The 22,225-nt window shown below is 43.5% G+C and overlaps 2 protein-coding genes across 2 annotated transcripts; one reads left to right on the top strand and one right to left on the bottom strand.

Moving 5' to 3' along the window:
• Positions 1-2,364: 2,364 nt before the first annotated feature.
• LOC109867263 (cytosolic 5'-nucleotidase 1A) lies at positions 2,365-4,561 on the bottom strand. The gene is made up of 6 exons (XM_020456319.1): positions 4,170-4,561; positions 3,931-4,053; positions 3,637-3,766; positions 3,422-3,544; positions 3,083-3,252; positions 2,365-2,836 (listed from the first exon to the last, which is right to left on the bottom strand). Exons 1-6 carry the CDS (start codon positions 4,203-4,205, stop codon positions 2,564-2,566), a joined length of 855 nt encoding a protein of 284 aa, XP_020311908.1. The 5' UTR covers positions 4,206-4,561; the 3' UTR covers positions 2,365-2,563.
• A 1,706-nt stretch (positions 4,562-6,267) lies between these two features.
• On the top strand, positions 6,268-21,236 carry LOC109867550 (synaptotagmin-1-like). The gene is made up of 8 exons (XM_020456760.2): positions 6,268-6,363; positions 10,165-10,334; positions 12,043-12,129; positions 13,197-13,364; positions 13,500-13,667; positions 13,853-13,970; positions 14,228-14,361; positions 19,974-21,236. Coding segments are annotated over exons 1-8 (1,086 nt in total). The 5' UTR covers positions 6,268-6,362; the 3' UTR covers positions 20,214-21,236.
• Positions 21,237-22,225: the final 989 nt, after the last annotated feature.

The following is a 22,225-nucleotide window of genomic DNA, read 5'->3' as shown; positions in this document are numbered from 1 at the left end:
AATACCAGATACATGCACACATATTCCCAGGTAGAGTTTAAATCATTCTCAAACCTCTATTTTGTACACCATCAGATTACTCAGTCCTGTTAAAGTTCAAACCCTGAGGGAAACACTAATGCTCGGTCACTATTTCAAACCCTGAGGGAAACACTAATGCTCGGTCACTAGTTCAAACCCTGAGGGAAACACTAATGCTCGGTCACTATTTCAAACCCTGAGGGAAACACTAATGCTCGGTCACTATGTCAAACCCTGAGGGAAACACTAATGCTCGGTCACTATTTCAAACCCTGAGGGAAACACTAATGCTCGGTCACTATTTCAAACCCTGAGGGAAACACTAATGCTCGGTCACTAGTTCAAACCCTGAGGGAAACACTAATGCTCGGTCACTAGTTCAAACCCTGAGGGAAACACTAATGCTCGGTCACTAGTTCAAACCCTGAGGGAAACACTAATGCTCGGTCACTATTTCAAACCCTGAGGGAAACACTAATGCTCGGTCACTAGTTCAAATAAAGGGAAAAAATAAAAAAGCTTATTCAGATTCAGAAGGGTTCTATGTAGAACCCTTCTTACCTTCCAAATGATCTTTCTTGCATTCCAAAGAATCATCAAATAATCCTTTCTTCAAAAAATGGTTCTTAGGATGATACAAGTTCTAGGCAGAACCCTTTGCCTTAAAAAGATCCCTCATCTCCCAAAAAAGGGTTCTTCAGATAAAAACTGTTCTTGGTAGAACCCTATCCCTCTGCAAAGAACCCTTTTGGAATATATTTTCTTCTAATAGTGAAGTATTGGCATGAATTATGTCACTCAGACAAGAAATCGGCCTTGAGTTTCAACTCTTTTAACTCTCTCTTTCTCTGAACCTTATATCAATTTACTCCAAATATCATGGCTATGTAAGATTTCTATAGTCTGAGAAAATGCTACACGTGTACAGTATATGATGAGAGACAACACATGACATCAACGATGGACGGTTTGATCCAGTATCAAAGGTCACCCTGAACATTTGAGGTGGGTTTTCCAGACTCTCCATAAAACTGAGCCTGGAAAAACAATCATATTCAGGATGAACAAGAGATATCAAAACCAATGCATAATGGGTAAAGTATGACTTGAGTTACTGTGCATAAGGCAGTTACTGTGACCTTAACTGTCCATATGTTCAAAAATCATACTTCTCTCAAATTTTGTGCACACATTTGTTTAAATACCTGTTAGTGACCATTTCTCCTTTGTCAACAGCATGATCCCCCCCCCAAAAAAAAAATATTAAATGTAATTTGTCAAATGCGCAGGTCTAGACCTACAGTGAAATGTTTACTTACAAGCCCTTAAGAAAATTCCTATAAAAAAATAAGAGATAAGAATAACAAATAATTAAAGAGTAGCAGTAAATAACAGTAGCAGGGCTATATACAAGGGGTACCGGTACAGAGTCAATGTGTCAATGTGCGGATGGCACCGGTGTCGAGGTAATTATGTACATGCAAGTAGAGTTATTAAAGTGGCTATGCATAGATAACAACAGAGAGTAGCAGCACCATCGAGGGTGGGGGGGCGCAAATAGTCTGGGTAGCCATTTGATTAGCTGTATAGGAGTCTTATGGCTTGGGGCTAGAAGTTGTTTAGAAGCCTCTTGGACCTAGACTTGGTGCTCCGGTACCGCTTCCCCTACGGTAGCAGAGAGAACAATCTATGACTAGGGTGGCTGGAGTCTTTGACAATTTTTAGGGCCATCCTCTGACACTGCCTGGTATAGAGGTCCTGGATAGCTGGAAGCTAGGCCATGGTGATGTACTGGGCCGTACGCACTACCCTCTGTAATGCATTGTGGTCGGAGGCCGAGCTGTTGCCATACCAGGCAGTGATGCAATCCGTCAGGATGCTCTCGATCGTGCAGCTGTAAAACCTTATGAGGATCAGTCTCCTGAGGGGCAATATGTTTTGTCGTGTGCTTGGACCATGTTAGTTTGTTGGTGATGTGGACCAGAAGCTCGTTTTGGTCATAAGAGATGGTAGCAGTTTGTTGTTTATGCAAGTTCAGATGGCTTCTCTACCACTTCTGTGGTGTTCGACTGTAAAGGATCCATACACGACACAGTCTCTCCTGAGAGGTGTTCATGCACATCATTGGTTACTTGTTGCTATTTACCTGTCATTCCTGTCACGCATCACATGACTTACCTGAGGCTAATTCACAGGTTCAAATATTGGCGTTATGGTCATTCTTATTTACGAAGGCTATATGCACAGCACCACCTGAGGAAAATTGTGTCAATCAGAATGCATTATGTGCTGCTCTTGGAGTTTATTCAATTTTTGTAGTTTGTAAAAATTAAATAATCAAGATTAAAGGAATATTTAAATATTTATTTACACAACAATCTGTTCAAGCAGTTGGTTCATTGATACTGAAGGTGGCAGCTGTTGTATGAATGATAAAAATGCTGGTGAGGTAAAATAAAACCGGAGACAAGAAAGCTTCCATCCAAAAATGTAAAAGAAAAATACCCAAACATATATCTTCTTCCCATCGGTCTGCCATCCATCATGACATTGCAGTGAACCCCTCCATGTGATACAGGCCATCGAGGCAGAGGATGTGCGGCCGTACCAAGTTAAGGATGGGGCTACGAGGGGCTCCGGCCAGGCAAAAGGCCTCATCCACAAGCAGTCCCCAGCCTCGTAGAGTCTTCAGGGCGCTGGCACACACATCCCTGGAGCTCCATACTGTCATCAGGCCGGTGCAGAGGGGGCTGCCTTCCAACCCAAACCTCCTCCTCATCTCTCCCATCAATATGGCAAACTCTTTCACGGAACCCTTGAGTACAAACAGCAATACTTTAATTTAGTGAAAGCGAGTAATTAATCCAACTCACATATAGTAAGTGCATTATCAATAGAAACCCATACAGTATTATATACACTGCTAAAAATAAAAGTGCAGTTCTAAATAGATCCTTTTTGAAGGCCATATGAAGTAAGCCATTGAACCCGTTTTGGTTCTACATAGTCATGTCTTCTAGAAGGATAGGACAGGTATGTTGTTATAGGACAACTACTGTACCTTTGCAGTTTTGAAGCCCTGCAGCTGGGTCTCGGTGAAGCCCTGTTCTCTTAAGCCATGCAGCATCTCCTCTGAGGATCCAATCACGTCTCCCGAGAACACCACTTTGAGCTGATCCTCTGTCTGATGATTTGGGTCTGTCTGATGGTACAGTAGGGCTGCTGGAACACCTGACGCAATGTCCAAAGAAACAGGGGAATTTAACAGTTGGTTTGAGGGAAAGATTGTGTGTGAGAGTGAGTGAGTGAGGGCAGTATTTAATTAAAACCTTTACGATAACAAATGCTCACCAAATTAAGGTTAGTTTCTGAGTTAATGTAAGACTTCGAAACACCATACCTTTTTGTAAGGCCTTGCACACATCATTAGTATCCATTGACAGGAACAGTTTCACTTCGTTTGATTGCAGGCTCTCAATGGAATCCTCCTTGTTGCAGAAGCAAAATCTGCCAATATCAAGACCTTTTGGGGAGTTCAAGAAATACAAAATAGTGATTAATCTTACATACAGTACATACCCCTATTGTAGGCCTAATTCGGAGTGTATTCCGTACCATAATGTTTTGCACTGGCAATGATCCGTGAGTGTTTTTCTTCGCTGTCATTGGACAGCAGAATCACATCGAACAGCAATGTCTCATCAGAGTTCAAGGTCAGCAGTCTTTCATTCACTACCTGGATGGCCTGATGAAGATGACAGCATACAAAACCATCAAAATATAGTAAGGCCAACTATATTTCTGTAAAGACTGTAATTCCAGTTCTATGTGCATAACACTTTTAAATGACACTTCGTAATACTGCTACCTGTGCATACATTATGGGTGCTTAAAACAATGAATATTCACCTTCATGAAAGAAAAAGCATCTCCCTTTCTCAAAGGTTCTGTTGCTCCATGGACTTGCTCAACTTCTGGGTCAAAGATTGCGTCTGATGACACTGCAACAACCACAGCCTGAGCTGCGTCTCTCTAGAGACAGACATAAACATTCAACAGCAGTGCACAAACATAGACGTATACAAGTCGTTTTTCTGTTGACGATTATGAAAATACAGTTTTGCCGCAGGATATCTGACATGTCTCACCTGCTTGACATCCGGGTTGCGCACCATTGAATCCATCTTGCTTGATAAAGCAGTTTGAAAGATAATAGTTTGAAAAATAATAACGCAAACAATCTCCAAACTCTAAAGTTTCTTCACCATGAAAACGAAAGTACAAAGCCAATTGACTTTCAGGAATACTTTAGAATGCATTTGGTCTTGCAAAATGGTCTATTTGAATAGGCTATAATGACAAACTTCCACATATGTTGAACAGATTATGCAGAATAAAGAACCATTTGAAACCAGTAGCCTAAAAGTGCCTGCGAGTGCCGAAGCGAGTACCGTAAAATTGCCCTCCCTTTCTAAAATGTTTTTCCGTAAAAAAAAACCATCTCAGATATTTATCCAATACTGCCACCCGCTGTACAGGAGTAGTAGGACTAGCAGAACTCCACAAATTGAGATTATGTTGTTTATTTGTCATGGCAACCATAATTATTAATGGCATATTTATAAAACCAAGAGGACTCAAAAACTTGCAGCATGAATACAAAGTAGTCAGATGTGTGTAATTTGAATACAGGAACATTATGGGATAAATATAAATAGTGAGATGATAGGAGAGGTGATGGAGGGACGGACGGTCACTTTGCACAGTGGTGTAGCAGAACCCGTTGTTTATGCTAATTCATATGTAAATGAAAATGCTTCTGTTTACTCTTGCTTTCCCTCCAAGATGTTATTTGATACTATGCTATTACCCCATGTGTATAAAACATGTCCAGACTATTGCACTATATCTTAGTCAATCGAATGTTTCTCCTCTTCTAATCCTGAGATGGAGCAAAGCATTCCAATGTTGTGTGACACACACACACACACACACACACACACGCACGCACGCACGCACGCACACACGCACGCACGCACGCACGCACGCACTCACACACACACACACACACACACACACACACACACACACACACACACACACACACACACACACACACACACACACACACACACACACACACGCACGCACACACACACACACGCACACACACACACACACACACACACACACGCACACACACACACGCACACACACACACACACACACGCACGCACGCACACACACACACGCACACACACACGCACGCACGCACGCACGCACGCACGCACGCACGCACGCACTCACACACACACACACACACACACACACACACACACACACACACACACACACACACACACACACACACACACACACACACACACACTGCAGACTGTGTGGTGTCACTGTGTGTACATGAGTTGTTGTAGTCACTGCCTCTGTTACATGTGTTAGGGTATACATTCAAAGTGTCCTACAATGGAGGCTGGTGGGAGGAGCTACAGGAGGACCGGCTCATTGTAATGGCTGGAATAGAATAAATCGAACGGAATCGAACACAGGTTTTGTTTGACGTGTTTGATACCGTTCCGTCGATTCCATTCCAGTCATTACAATGAGCCCGTCCTCCTCATCCCATCAGCCTCCACTGGTTTCCTACAGTACCTATCTACAAGTTGGAACAAAATAGAGGGAAGGGATGATTGGGATCAGCACACATCATTGGAATAACAAGTTCTGGAAACGAGTAATATAGTCAAAACCATGGGTGGTTCATTCTGGAAACGTCTTTGTGTGTTACTCATTAGGTATACTGACACATGCATCAACTCTGTCAATAGATTACCTAAATGTGTGTTTGTAATGTGCAAACACTGTATGGCTGAAGACTGAGTACACTACAGAAAGATGTGTTTAAACCAGAATACACAGCTTATTGTGTTGTTTAATACCAGTAATATGCACACCTGAAACATAGGTTACTCAAAATGTATATTCTAAATGAAACTGTGATACTGTAGTTGGAACAATATTAAAGGCTACAGCCTAACTAAGTTGGCCTTTATCTACTTAGCAATGAACTATGCAAAATGCATAATGGTATAATATTTATCTTCCCCATGTGATCACGTCTTCTTCTCACTGATCAACACTTCATACAGAACGTTTATGGGCTGGTCCAGCCACTTTCAGACTTTCAGGGCAAAGTGACTTCCTTCCCCTCATTTGTTGTTATCCTGTAACTCCCTTTTGCTGGAGAACTGCATGGATGAAGGATAGAGTAATACAGTCTTCAAGTAGGCTGCGGTAATAAGGATACAAACTGCACTGGTCCTGAAAGTGAGTGTTAACTCTGTGCTTCCATATATTCCCTTTCCTATATTGTAAAACTTGATTCTGTCAGAATATAGGTATCTATTGATAATGTGTTTTTTGGGGATATTGTATGGTTGTTGGTTGTGTTCATGGGAACAAAGACTCAAGCTCTTGTGAGACAAGCTCTTGTGGTACTTTGTCTTTCCACTTTTGTTCTAACGCTCAAATAATGTGAACTGTATTTACTGCACGGCAAATTCTCCAGGGTTAAATAAACACTGAGAGTATTACATTTAACACTGTTCCAGTGTCTATACGGGTCCACACTTTTCAGTGTTAAATTAACACACTGCTTAGTTAAAAGCCTTATTTGCATATTTCCCAAAGTGCTTTTCAATGAATTGTAGAGTTACCACCCGTGACTGTATTGCTTACTGAAGGAGACATGTTTGCTGCATTCATTCAGTTCCAGTTGTGTGGACTTCACCAAGTGAGATCCTAAGTAAATATGTTATCATTAAAATGTAATTCCTTAAAACAATATAATATGTATTTCATAAGGCCTAATTTTAACCTAGTTTTAACCTCAAACTCATGGTTTACAGGCCACATTGGGTCTGCAAGTCACATTATGCTGGCCAGTGTGGGGTATCCAACATTTAGAATTTTTATTCACCCGCAACCTGCATTCAGAATGATTGCCAGGGTCAGGAAGACTAAGATATGAGACTACCTAAAGCATCTAAACTGGAACAACCATTTGAGTAATGGTGCAATAAATTAAGTAGCACATTGGTTTATCAATCAATCTATGTCCCTGCAAAAACATAGATATTGAAACAAACAATTCGAAAAATCAACCCACAAAAGAGCATTCTGGGATATATGATACTGATGGGTGTGGTTTTGGTTCAACATTGGTTGTTAACACCAACACGGGGGTTAACACCAACACGGGGGTTAACACCAACGAGTGTTCATTTAAAACTTACATAGTTAATTTAACTCCTGAATCAAATCTAGAAATGTTACACTGAGAAATCAACACTAGGTAATACTGGCCAATTTGCCGTGTACATGTAAAGAAAAGTAATTCCCTGTGCTATGGCCATTTTGTCTCACATAATGTTATCAGGGTGTGCAGCACACCCTCTTTTGATGGGCTACTGCCTGTGTGGAGCTGTCAGCACTCAACTCTGCAGTTGTTCAACAATGGTTATGGCTAAGTATCCGCTCTCTGTCACGGCTACCAGGTTTTTGCAAGCAGAGGCACAATGTTTTTAAAGAATGGATGTTAAGAAAGAATGGGTGGGGGCTTAACTTGAGTTTGAAAATAGTTTCAACATCAAAGCTATGAAAATGATTAGTGCTTTATGTAACCAGAAGAGGCTGCTGTGGAGCAACAGTACAGTAGCTGTGGTAAAGTAGCAGTTTCTGTCAGTAGAAACAGTGACAAACCTGAGCTATGAATTACCCAAATTGCTTTTCATCATAGCCTGTTTTTGCTGTTTCCTCTTGATTCTAGGTCTCAGCTATTCACCCTATACATATACCATGTTTCCTTAAACCCCATTAGCAAACGGCAAAATAACCCCTACCGTGACTTAATAACAAAGCTACTGCCAGCCCCACTAACGCCGCTGCTGCACAAGATTCACTGTAAGTAACCACCTAACTGCCCACACCTCTTCCACCACTGCCCCACCCCCACCACATCTCTCCCTCCATCTATCTTTCCACCCCCTCTCTTCTTCTGACACTCCCCCTCCACACACGCTCTGTCATGAGTGGGCACCCCTACGCTGCCCCCCATCTGTCCCACTTTCAACAGACATAGCCGAGTAGAGCAGCCTGCCTGCCTGGGCACCTGTTTCTATGTGACATATCTCATTCCAAATTCCCCTTCAAGCGCACATTTTTTAGCTCTCAATTTTCACTTGTTATATACGGTGCCTTGCGAAAGTATTCGGCCCCCTTGAACTTTGCGACCTTTTGCCACATTTCAGGCTTCAAACATAAAGATATAAAACTGTATTTTTTTGTGAAGAATCAACAACAAGTGGGACACAATCATGACGTGGAACGACATTTATTGGATATTTCAAACTTTTTTAACAAATCAAAAACTGAAAAATTGGGCGTGCAAAATTATTCAGCCCCCTTAAGTTAATACTTTGTAGGGCCACCTTTTGCTGCGATTACAGCTGTAAGTCGCTTGGGGTATGTCTCTATCAGTTTTGCACATCGAGAGACTGACATTTTTTCCCATTCCTCCTTGCAAAACAGCTCGAGCTCAGTGAGGTTGGATGGAGAGCATTTGTGAACAGCAGTTTTCAGTTCTTTCCACAGATTCTCAATTGGATTCAGGTCTGGACTTTGACTTGGCCATTCTAACACCTGGATATGTTTATTTTTGAACCATTCCATTGTAGATTTTGCTTTATGTTTTGGATCATTGTCTTGTTGGAAGACAAATCTCCGTCCCAGTCTCAGGTCTTTTGCAGACTCCATCAGGTTTTCTTCCAGAATGGTCCTGTATTTGGCTCCATCCATCTTCCCATCAATTTTAACCATTTTCCCTGTCCCTGCTGAAGAAAAGCAGGCCCAAACCATGATGCTGCCACCACCATGCTTGACAGTGGGGATGGCTGTTCAGGGTGATGAGCTGTGTTGCTTTTACGCCAAACATAACGTTTTGCATTGTTGCCAAAAAGTTCAATTTTGGTTTCATCTGACCAGAGCACCTTCTTCCACATGTTTGGTGTGTCTCCCAGGTGGCTTGTGGCAAACTTTAAACAACACTTTTTATGGATATCTTTAAGAAATGGCTTTCTTCTTGCCACTCTTCCATAAAGGCCAGATTTGTGCAATACACGACTGATTGTTGTCCTATGGACAGAGTCTCCCACCTCAGCTGTAGATCTCTGCAGTTCATCCAGAGTGATCATGGGCCTCTTGGCTGCATCTCTGATCAGTCTTCTCCTTGTATGAGCTGAAAGTTTAGAGGGACGGCCAGGTCTTGGTAGATTTGCAGTGGTCTGATACTCCTTCCATTTCAATATTATCGCTTGCACAGTGCTCCTTGGGATGTTTAAAGCTTGGGAAATCTTTTTGTATCCAAATCCGGCTTTAAACTTCTTCACAACAGTATCTCGGACCTGCCTGGTGTGTTCCTTGTTCTTCATGATGCTCTCTGCGCTTTTAACGGACCTCTGAGACTATCACAGTGCAGGTGCATTTATACGGAGACTTGATTACACACAGGTGGATTGTATTTATCATCATTAGTCATTTAGGTCAACATTGTATCATTCAGAGATCCTCACTGAACTTCTGGAGAGAGTTTGCTGCACTGAAAGTAAAGGGGCTGAATAATTTTGCACGCCCAATTTTTCAGTTTTTGATTTGTTAAAAATAATATCCAATAAATGTCGTTCCACTTCATGATTGTGTCCCACTTGTTGTTGATTCTTCACAAAAAAATACAGTTTTATATCTTTATGTTTGAAGCCTGAAATGTGGCAAAAGGTCGCAAAGTTCAAGGGGGCCGAATACTTTCGCAAGGCACTGTACGTTCATATCTCCTGCTGGCTGTGCTCTTTGCTGCATGATTCAGATGTGTGAGACTACTTGACAACACTGACTCCCAGGACTTGGCAGCTAGGGGCTGCTGCTGCCAAATAAATGCTAGGCAAATGTTTTCAAAAAGCTCTCCATTTCAACTTGTTACAAGTTGATCTCTCCTTAATCTTGCTGGCTGTGCTCTTGTCTCATGCTTCATAAGTGTGTCATAATGAGACAAACTGCTGTCTTTTTCTCACGCAGTGCCAAGATGGGCCATTTACACCATCTTTGCCATCATCGTCTTGCTGTTTTTGGTGTGTATTATTTGGGTCTTTGTGAAATACTGCTGCAAGAGCAAGAAAAAGAGAAAGAACAATCCGGACCATCAGATCAATCTACAAGGGGTGACTGGTTCCACGACTACATCGCTAGTAAGTAAAGGTAGTAGTAGTAGTACTAGCTTGGTCTTCGTGGGATAACTCAGAGCGTCTGCTCCATTCTATCCATTTCCTCTTGCTTGGATTGGTCGCCGTTGTGGAGGAGTGAAGTAGAGGTGTAGCCTTAGCTCCTTATGTATAGTACCAGTCAAAAGTTCTACTCATTCAAGACTTTCTCTTTATTCTACATTGTAGATTAATAGTGAAGACATCAAAACTATGAAATAACACATATGGAATCATGTAGTATCCAAAAAAGTATTAAACAAATCAAAATACTGTATATTTGAGATTCTTCAAAGTATCCACCCTTTGCCTTGATGACAGCTTTGCAGACTCTTGGCATTTTCTCAAACAGCTTCATGAGGAATGCTTTTTCAACAGTCTTGAAGGAGTTCCCACATATGCTGAGCACTTCTTGGCTGCTTTTCCTTCACTCTGCGGTCCAACTCATCCTAAAGCAATTGGGTTGAGGTTGGGTGACTGTGGAGACCAGGTCATCTGATGCTACACCATCACTCTCCTCCTTGGTCAAATAGCCCTTTCACAGCCTGGATGTGTGTTTTAGGTCATTGTCCTGTTGAAAACAAACGATAGTCCCACTAAGCGCAAACCAGATAGGATGGTGTATCGCTGCAGAATGCTGTGGTAGCCATGCTGGTTAAGTGTGCCTTGAATTCTAAATAAATCACAGACAGTGTCACCAACAAAACACCCCGTACACCATCACACCTCCTCCTCCATGCTTCACGGTGGGAACCACACTTGCAGATATTATCCAAAAATCTCAAATTTAGATTTATCAGACCAAAGGACAGATTTCCACCTGTTTAATGTCCATTGTTCGTGCTTATTGGCCTAAGCAAGTCTCTTCTTCTTATTGGTGTCCTTTAGTAGTGGTTCCTTTGCAGCAATTCGATCATGAAGGCCTGATTCACTCAGTCTCCTTTGAACAGTTGATGTTGAGATGTGAATGTTACTTGAACTCTGTGAAGAAGGGCTGCAATCTGAGGTGGAGTTAACTCTAATGAACTTATCCTCTGCAGCAGAGGTAACTCTGAGTCTTTCTTTCCTGTGGCGGTCCTCATGAGAGCCAGTTTCATCATAGTGCTTGACGGTCTTTGCGACTGACTTTCATGTCTTAAAGTAATGATAGACTGTAGTTTCTCTTTGCTTAGTTGAGCTGCTCTTGCCATAATATGGACTTGGTCTTTTACCAAATAGGGCAATCTTCTGTATACCACCCCTACCTTGTCACAACACAACTGATTGCCTCAAATGCATTAAGAAGGAAAGAAATTCCACAAATTCGCTTTAAAAAGGCACACCTGTTAATTGAAATGCATTCCAGGTAACTTCCTCATGAAGCTGGTTGAGAGAATGCCAATAGTGTGCTAAGCTGTCATCAAGGCAAAGGGTGGCTACTTTGAAGGTCAAATATAAAATGTATTTTGATTTGTTCAAGTACTACATGATTTTGCTTACTACATTGTTCCCTATGTGTTATTTCATAGTTTCATATGTCTTCACTTTTATTCTACAATGTAGGAAACAGGACCAATTTTTAAAAAAACTTGAAACCGTAGGTGTCTCCAAACTTTTGACTGGCACTGTATGTTAAGATGGGCCACTGCTTGAGGGATTGTGTAGCAGATGAATGTGATTGGCTGGTTCGAGCTATGACAGTGTTCTTGATGGGCAGGTCCAACCTGACTCGGATGATGCAAACTACGGCTCAGCTAAAAACCGTGGAAGACTACTCTACTCTCTGGAATACAAGGCACAAGAGGTTAGTTAGTCTTTTGAACTTGTAACTTTATCAAAACACCCTAGCCACCACAAGCCAACATCACGGGCAAATGTTTTACCTTTATTTAACCAGGCAAGTCAGTTAAGAACAAATTCTTATTTTCAATGACGGCCTAGGAACAGTGGGTTAACTGCCTGTTCAGGGGCAGAAGGACAGACTTGTACCTTGTCAGCTCGGGGGTTTGAACTTGCAACCTTCCAGTTACTAGTCCAACGCTCTAACCACTAGGCTACCCTGCCGCCCCAATAATTTGGACTTAGTCCCTACTTTGCTGCTATAACAGCCTCCACTCTTCTGGAAGGCTTTCCACTAGATGTTGGAACATTGCTGCGGGAACTTGCTTCCATTCAGCCACAAGCGCATTAGTGAGGTCAGTCATTGATGTTGGGAGATTAGGCCTGGCTTGCAGAGAACGCATTCTCGCAGAGAATCAACGCTTGGCATTGCTCATCGTGATCTTAGGCTTGTGTACGCGGCTTCTTTGCCATGGAAACCCATTTCATGAAGCTCCCGATTAACAGTTAATGTGCTGACATTGCTTCCAGAAGCAGTTTGGAAGTCGGTAGCGAGTGTTGCAACCGAGGACAGACGATTTTTACGCGCTTCAGCACTCAGCATTCTCGTTCTATGAGCTTGTGCGGCCTACCACTTCAACGGCTGTCCCGTTGTTGCTCCTAGAGGTTTCCACTTTACAATAACAGTATTTACAATTGACCGGGGCAGCCTTAACAGGGCAGACATTTGATGAACTGGCTTGTTGGAAAGGTAGCATCCTATGACAGTGCCACATTGAAAGTCACTGAGCTCTACAATAAGGCCATTTTACTGCCAGTGTTTGTCTATGGAGATTGCATGGCGGTGTGTTAGATTTTATACACCTGTCAGCAACGAGTGTGGCTGAAATAGCCGAGTCCACTAATTTGAAGGGGTGTCCACATACTTTTTTATATACAGTATATTGGAATTACAGTGATCTTGCATGTGTGTGTGGCCCTTTATCTTCCCCTACTGTCTTTGACTCTCCTGCCATCACTCATCCCCTGCAGCTGACAGTGGGGATTAAAAAGGCTACAGCACTGCCAGCTATGGACCTGGGAGGCACCTCTGACCCCTATGTTAAAGTCTACATCACCCCCAACAAGTCAAAGACATTCGAGACTAAGGTCTACAGGAAAACCCTTAACCCCATTTTCAATGAACACTTCACATTTGAGGTATTAGATTGATATTCCTATTGTATGTTTTATATGTTTAAGAGCTTTTTAGCCAGGCTATTGTTTCATACACAATGTTAGTGAGTCTGTGTCTCTGCCCCACTCTTCAATCTCATCTGACTGTCTTGTGTCCAGATTGACAAAGCTGAGCTCAATGAGTCCACCCTAGTCATGAAGGTGTTCGACTTCGATAGGTTCTCCAAACATGACATCATCGGGGAACTGAGGCTGCAGCTCGGAACCATCGACTGGAATCATGTGATCGAGGAGTGGAAAAACCTTAGTGAACCCTCCAAGTCTGAGGTTAGGATGTGACTTGATTTTTGGACCGGTCATAATGCTGATACAAGAACAGGAAGCAAGATGTGTAATTGTAGTCTACCTCTTTAGTCTACCTCTACCTAATTTTCCTTGAGATAATATTGGCTTACATACCGTATTTCCACCTGGTTGTTCATGTCGTTTCTGGTTACCTTCTGTGATTACAGGATATCATTCTGGGGGAGATCTGCTTCTCATTGCGTTACGTCCCGACCACCAGCAAACTGACTGTTGTCATCCTGGAAGCCAAGAACCTAAAGAGTATGGATTTAGGGGGCTCATCAGGTAGGTCCAAGCCCTGGCTCTCTGAGAGGAAGACTGAATGGTTGTTTTTGTGAAGAGTTATGATTAGCCTGGAATCCAGACCGGTTTTGTGCTGAAATTCCACTCCTTGTACTAATCGTCACATGCCAAACATATAACATGGAGTAACAAGGAGTGGACTGTTACAAAACAGGTCTGGATTCCAGGCTAAATTATGAATATTACAAATAATACTGGATGCTCAAACTACATTCTACTGTCATTCATGTACACTGTAGATCCCTATGTAAAAGTACAGCTAGCTCTGGACAAGAAGAAGTGGAAGAGAAAGAAGACATCTGTTAAAAAGTGCACACAAAATCCCTACTTCAACGAATCTTTTACATTTGTGGTGTCATTTGAACAAATTCAAGTAAGTATGATCGTATCTCAGAATATGGCTAAGATGAGGCATTTTTGGCTCTCATTTATACTGTAATTTACGGTATTATCAACAGTTAAATACTCAGAAACGTTTTACCGAAGCATACTGTAAATGATGGTGCATTGTGAGAACATGTTATAGGCTGGGACATAATTGCTGTATTTAGAATGGAATTCCATTCCACCCCATAGAATACAGTACTGTACTGGACCTTTGGAGGGTCAAAAACCTTTTGACCACTAGTGGGTGCATGGTATTGCTGTTTCTGGCTCATTATTCTATTTTGAGTTGTGCCTTGTAAGAGGCTAACGTCTTGCACCCATGAGTGAGAATGCTGTACTAATTCAACTCATATGTGGTTATGGTGCCCCATCAATTTAAAATGTATAGGGGTCAGATTGGAGTTACAGCAAGTCTTAAACCTTAAAAGGGGGCTGAACTTCCTGTTTGAGCCTCGGTTTCAATTCGACTGAGAACGAGATGTGTGTCTTGGAGGAGTGCTTTGATATGTGTATCTCTGATGTGTGAGAAGCGTCTGTTCTTTCACTCTGCAAAACAGTGCACAGTTACAGTCACTCACATTTCCAGATAACTTGAAACAGTTTAACCAGGTCTTGTGTTTAGAAATAGCCTAGACTAGCTAGCAAACTAGCCAACTTCTTTAGCCGGCTGGTGTGCGACCTGTGGAAAAATTGGTTTGACTTTGGATTGCCTATCTGTGGGGATAGTTGACTGATCGTCCCTAACACAGGAGGTTGGTGGTACCTTAAAATGGGGAGGACGGGCTCATAGTAATGGCTGGAATGGAGTCAATGGAATGGTATCGAATTCATCAAACACATGGTTTCCATGGTTTCCATGTGTTTGATACCATTCCCTTCACTACATTCCAGTCCTCCCATCAACAGCCTCCTGTGGTCCCTAACTTACCCATAGGGATATTGAATGTCAAACCAAATTGACCATGGGCATTCATGATCGGGACTGGTGCAGCTGCGCTCCGAATTGATGATTACTTAGGTGCTGACAGCTGTGGGCATGTGGGCACGATTGAAATAAATTAAACACCACTGAATAACCACAAGGAAAACACCACTGAATAACGTAAGGTGACATTTAGTTTTTCCTGTCATAACACATCGTGGTTTGACAGGTACCCCTCATTCCGTGACATACACTTTTTTTTGTAATTATCTCACAAATCTGTATTTTAGACGATACTGACTTTATGACCAAAATTATCCTATTTATACTTTGTGGTCTATTGTGACAGTAGAATAAATGTTTCGGACTAATATCGATGCCACATAGGCCTGTAACGGCTTTCTTCGGGTGAAAGAGAGTCGGACCAAAATGCAGCGTGGTTAATTCGATACATGTTTAATAGACGAATAAACACGATGAATACAAAAAACAATAAACGTACGTGAAAACCGAAACAGCCTAAACTGGTGCAATAACACAGAGACAGGAACAATCACCGACAAACACACAGTGAAACCCGGGCTACCTAAATATGGTTCCCAATCAGAGACAACGATAATCACCTGACTCTGATTGAGAACCGCCTCAGGCAGCCATAGACTTTCCTAGACAACCCTACTCAGCCACAATCCCAATACCTACTAAAAAAAACAATACAAAAACACACCACAAAATAAACCCATGTCACACCCTGGCCTGACCAAATAAATAAAGAAAACACAAAATACTAAGACCAAGGCGTGACAGAACCCCCCCCCAAGGTGCGGACTCCCGGCCGCACACCTAAACCCATAGGGGAGGGTCTGGGTGGGCGTCTGTCCACGGTGGCGGCTCCGGCTCGGGACGTGGACCCCACTCCAACCAAGTCTTAGTCCCCCTGTAACGCGTCCTTTGATTGGCGACCCTCGCCGCCGACCTAGGCCTAATAACCCTCACCAAGGTCCCCACTGGACTGAGGGGCAGCTCGGGACTGAGGTGGAAGCTCGGGACTGAGGGGAAGCTCGGGACTGAGGGGAAGCCCAGTACTGAGAGGAAGCCCAGTACTGAGAGGAAGCCCAGTACTGAGAGGAAGCTCAGGCAGGTAGTAGGCTCTGGCAGATCCTGGCTGGCTGGCGGATCTGGAAGAGTCTGGTTGACTGGCGGATCTGGAAGAGTCTGGTTGACTGGCGGATCTGGAAGAGTCTGGCTGACTGGCGGCTCTGGCTGCTCCATGTAGACTGACAGCTCTGGCGGCTTTTTGCAGACTGGCAGCTCCTTGCAGACTGGCAGCTCCTTGGAGACTGGCAGCTCTGGCTGCTCCATGCAGACTGGCATCTCTGGCTGCTCCATGCAGACTGACAGCTCCTTGCAGACTGGCATCTCTGGCTGCTCCATGCAGACTGACAGCTCCTTGCAGACTGACAGCTCTGGCTGTTCCATGCAGACTGGCTTCTCTGGCTGCTCCATGCAGACTGACAGCTCTGGCTGCTCCATGCAGACTGACAGCTCTGGCTGCTCCATGCAGACTGACAGCTCAGGCTGCTCCATGCAGGCTGACAGCTCAGGCTGCTCCATGCAGACTGACAGCTCCTTGCAGACTGGCATCTCTGGCTGCTCCATGCAGACTGACAGCTCCTTGCAGACTGACAGCTCTGGCTGTTCCATGCAGACTGGCAGCTCTGGCTGCTCCATGCAGACTGACAGCTCTGGCTGCTCCATGCAGACTGACAGCTCTGGCTGCTCCATGCAGACTGACAGCTCAGGCTGCTCCATGCAGGCTGACAGCTCAGGCTGCTCCATGCAGACTGACTACTCTGGCTGCTCTATGCAGACTGACAGCTCTGGCTGCTCCATACAGACTGACAGCTCAGGCTGCTCCATGCAGGCTGGCAGCTCTGGCTGCGCTGTACAGGCAGGAGACTCCAGCAGCACTGTAGAGGAGGAAGGCTCTGGCAGCGCTGAACAGGCGGGAGAATCCAGCAGCGCTGTAGAGGAGGAAGGCTCTGGCTGCGCTGAACAGACTGGAGGCGCTGGAGAGGCGAGACGCACTGTATGCCTGGTGCGTGGTGCGTGGTGCTGGCACTGGTGGTACTGGGCTGAGAACATGCACAGGAAGCCTGGTGCGGGGAGCTGCCACCGGAGGACTGGTGTGTGGAGGTGGCACTGGATAGACCGGACCATGCAGGCGCACTGGAGCTCTTGAGCACCGAGCCTGCCCAACCTTACCTAGCTCGATGCCCACTCTAGCCCGGCCAATACGAAGAGCTGGTATGTACCGCACCGGGCTATGCACCCGCACTGGAGACACTGTGCGCTCCATAGCATAACACGGTGCCTGCCCGGTCTCTTTAGCCCCCCGGTAAAGCACAGGAAGTTTGCGCAGGTCTCCTACCTGGCATAGCCATACTCCCTGTGAGCCCCCCCCCAACAAATTTTTGGGGCTGACTCTCGGGCTTCCATCCGCGTCGCCATGCTGCCTCTTCATACCAGCGCCTCACCGCTTTCGTCGCCTCCAGTTCTTCTTTGGGGCGTCGATATTCACCAGGCTGTGCCCAGGGTCCTTTTCCATCCAATATTTCCTCCCAAGTCCAGAAGTTCTGTGATCGCTGCTCCTCACGATAAACAGGGGGAGTTGGCTCAGGTCTGAACCCTGACTCTGCCACACTCTCCCTGAGCCCCCCCCCCCAAGAAATTTTTGGGGCTGACTTTCGGGCTTCCTTGCCAACCGTGTTCCCTCGTATCGTCGGCTCCTCTCTCCGGCTGCCTCTGCTCTCCTAAGTGCCTCCACCTGTTCCCATGGGAGGCGATCTCTTCCAGCCAGTATCTCCTCCCAAGTGTAACAACCCTTGCCATCCAAAACGTCTTCCCATGTCCATTCCTCCTTTCGCTGCTTCTGCTGTCGCTGCCTGTCACCACGCTGCTTGGTCCTGGTGTGGTCGGTGATTCTGTAACGGCTGTCTTCGGGTGAAAGAGAGTCGGACCAAAATGCAGCGTGGTTAATTCGATACATGTTTAATAGACGAATAAACACAATGAATACAAAAAACAATAAACGTACGCCTTCAGTTGTTCTTTAAGTGTTTGAGCATTTTGCCATTTCCTTTTGGTCCGTTTTGCAGTAACTGCCATTTTGGAAGCCTATAAAGGTCCAATCCATCTGTTTTTCTGTCAATATCAAATCATTTCTGGGTAACAATTGTGTACCTTACTGTGATTGCTAACAATTAAAATGGTAAAAAAGACACAACAATAGCTTCTTCGCAAATAGCCATTTCTCAAGCAAGAATTTTGTGAGAACTGTCTGGGAGTGGCCTGAATGGGGAGTGGAAAACTGAAAACCAGCTGTTATTGGGGTTTGAGTGGGGAGGGGTTTGGAACTTTGTTTCTTATTGGTCTATTAACTAATTTACCACCTGGTGATGTCACTATGCAAGACAAAACTCCCTCCCACCAAAACAAGCAGAAATTTTCAGGTGGTCTTTTCAAACAGCTTTTACACTAAAAGGGCATCATCATAATTTTCACGATTTCACAGTATTATTCCAACCTATTTAGGAAATATATACAAAACACAGAAACAGTGTTTGACTGGACCTTTAAGGCCTCTAGAAGTACAAGTGATATAAAACACAAAAATGCATTAATATGCTGTAATGTTTAACACTTTACCTAGCAGCCAACCTGCTTGTACCAATCCCTTACAATTACAGTTAAATACTGTGAAATGCTCCATCCCTTCAATGAATTTCATTCATCCATTCATTCCTTCAGATTACGGTAACATGTGCTTTTTTCTACAGTAAAGTACAGTCAACTTTACAGTATTGTACCGTATGTCTATCACAGTACTTGGTTTGATTATTTATTGATAGTAGAGTAGGTGTACTGTAATATGAAATATAGAATTTTAAATTACTGTCAAATTAGCAGCAACCCCTTTACAGTGCGATGTAAACAAATACATTTTTAAAGAATATAACTTAAAAATGCCTCGAGCTGAGTTCAACTGTTGTACCCCATCAGAACCCAAAATACACTGAGTAAACAAAATATGAGTATTGAGTTTCACCCCCCTTTTCCCTCAGAACAGCCTTAATTCATCGGGGCATGGACTCTATAAGGTGTTGAAAGCGTTCCATAGGGATGCTGGCCCATGTTTAATCCAATGCTTCCCACACTTGTGTCAAGTTGGCTTGATGTCCTTTGGTAGTGGACCATTCGTGATACACACGTGAAACTGTTTTAAAAAACTAGCAGCGTTGCACTTCTTTACACACTTAAACCTGGATTCACCTTGTCAGTATATGTCACGAAAAGACCAGGTGTTGGTAATGTTTTGTACACAGTGTATAAGCTTGTTTTACTCCACAATTTGTAAACAATTTAATTGTAAACAAACACTGTATAGCATCAAAGCATGGTTAAACTATCATTTTGGTATAATGGATGGTCAGTCCTTGCATCCATAGCTCTGTCTATAAATTTGAGAGTGGTTATATATTTTCAACCCCATTCCTCAGCTGTTAACCAAAACCAATATTGTTTGTACTGCAGATTGCCCCATTAAACACAAAGGTGATGGGACCTCCTCTGTAGTACAGTTTGCAGTGACTGTTGTCTGCTATTGCTCCCTCCAGAGGCTTCAGCTGGTGATTTCCGTGTGGGACCATGACAAGTTTACCAGGAACGATGCTATTGGGAAGATCTTCCTGGGTTGTGATGCTACAGGGAACCAGCAGAGGCACTGGGCAGACATGCTGTCCAACCCCCGTAAGCCTGTGGCCCAGTGGCACAACCTGTTTTCCAGTGAACAGGTGGACTCCATTCTCGAACTCAAACACTCAGTCAGGATCCCCTTCATTAATAAGAACTTTTGAGAAAACTTAGACTTGCTTGCCAGACTCATGACACTCCAGCGACTGTTGGGAAGAGGCTAGAAATAACCAACTTCTGTCCTCTACTTCACTTAGCTAATAGCAGCTTGGAGGCACTTTTAAACGCTGATATAATATTCCAAATTATATTAAATATTCTAAATTTGTATAGACAAGTTATGAAATACATACGTGACAGGTCCAGTTAAGAATAGGAAAATAATCTATTTTCTATGTAGCCCATTGTTTATTGGTTTTATACTCAAGTTGAATATAGCATTTACAGTCAAACCTAAATGCTGCACAGACAGTATGACTAGCATACAAAAAGACTCCATGGTCTGGGAGAGCATACTGTAGGCCCACCCACTTGGGAGCGAGGCACACACACTGGGAAGTCAGGCCCAGCCAATCAGATTCGTTTTTCCCAACAAAAGGGCTTTATTATTCATCAGCTGTCCTGGTGGCTGGTCTCCGATGATCCCGCAGGTAAAGAAGCCGAATGTATGGAGGTCCTGGGCTGGTACGTTACACGTGGTCTGCGGTTGTGAGGCCAGTTGAATGTACCGCCAAATTTTTTTTAAACCCATGTTGGAGGCGACTTATGGTAGAGAAATTTACATTAAATTCTCTGGCAACAACTCTGGTGGACATTCCTGCAGTCAGCATGCCAATTGCACGCTCCCTCAAATTTTGTGTCATTGTGTTGTGTGACAAAACTGCACATTCTAGAATGGCCTTTTATTCTCCCCAGCACAAGGTGCAGCTGGTTAATCAGCTTCTCGATATGCCACACTTATCAGGTAGATGGATTATCTTGGCAAAGGAGAAATTATCACCAACAGGGATCAAACACACGTGCACAACATTTGAGAGAAATAAGATTTTTTTGCATATGGAACATTTCTGGGATCTTTTATTTCAGCTCATGAAACATGGGACCAACCCTTTACATGTTGTATTTATACTCTTAATTGATGGAAATATGCAATAAATCCATGTATGGCTTCTCATTTCCACAACCATCTAATTGACTGTGTCTGATTGAATTTCAGGTGATAATATCATGTCCTTACCGTGGCTCAATTAGCCTGAGTTCAGCAGCCTCCTCTCTCCCAAGTGACACAGGGTTGGGGCAGTGGGAAATCAGGGAGCCACAGCAGTGTCAGCCTATAGGACCTTATGATACCTCATTAACAGGGATGAAAACAACAGATCAAGGGCTTGGAGTCTCAGCCAGAGATGGTTTATAATGTTTCTACCGGCTTTGTCTCAGTGTCATCACTGGGATATTGCTTACAGCTCTCACCGGTGGTCTGGTGTAAACACATTAAATGGTATGACAGAAGTAAATACATTTATTTTATCATTTGGAGGGCATGTTGTCAGACAAATCCTCACTACAAATAATATTGCAACACATTTTGCAATATTGCAACGAATATGAAAGCTTGGGTGTAACTCAGAAAGGTTTTTGACTTTGAATGACGGTACTTTATTGGAGCCTGATTGTAGTCATGGTTTCACAGAGTCGGTTGGACAGTCGAGGAGATAGAACTCAATAAGGATTTAAAGAAAATGTCCTCAATTTCCAAATGTTTTTTTAAAATTGGAAATCAAATGGAGTTTCTCCCGTTTCCATTTCAAATGTTTCATGGAAATCAAATAGATTTTTTTCTTCTAAATCCTCTGAATGATTCTGGTGAATTGTTGCTACTTTCTGGAAAGAGATGAATGGATGACAAGTGTGTGTGAGTGCAGAACTGCAGATGTGTTCCCAGAACCTGAGTATCTAAGTGATCCAGCATCAGAGCCAAAACCGAAGGTTTTGCTGTCTATTCAGTCAGCTCTGATCCTTTTCCTGATCCGCTCTGGCCCATCCATGTTCATGGGCCTTTGACACATGGCCTCCCGCTGTGGTAAGCCTCCCAAGGCTGGGCACAGTTACATCAAAGAACCATGAAACCTCTGTTTTCTGATCGTGACTACGGGCCTAATCAATAAACCATGGATGG

This window comes from Oncorhynchus kisutch, linkage group LG22, assembly GCF_002021735.2.
Source record: "Oncorhynchus kisutch isolate 150728-3 linkage group LG22, Okis_V2, whole genome shotgun sequence".
NCBI classification, from domain to species: domain Eukaryota; kingdom Metazoa; phylum Chordata; class Actinopteri; order Salmoniformes; family Salmonidae; genus Oncorhynchus; species Oncorhynchus kisutch.
Note: the sequence above shows the minus strand (reverse complement) of the source record. Positions and strands in the feature narration are given on the sequence as shown.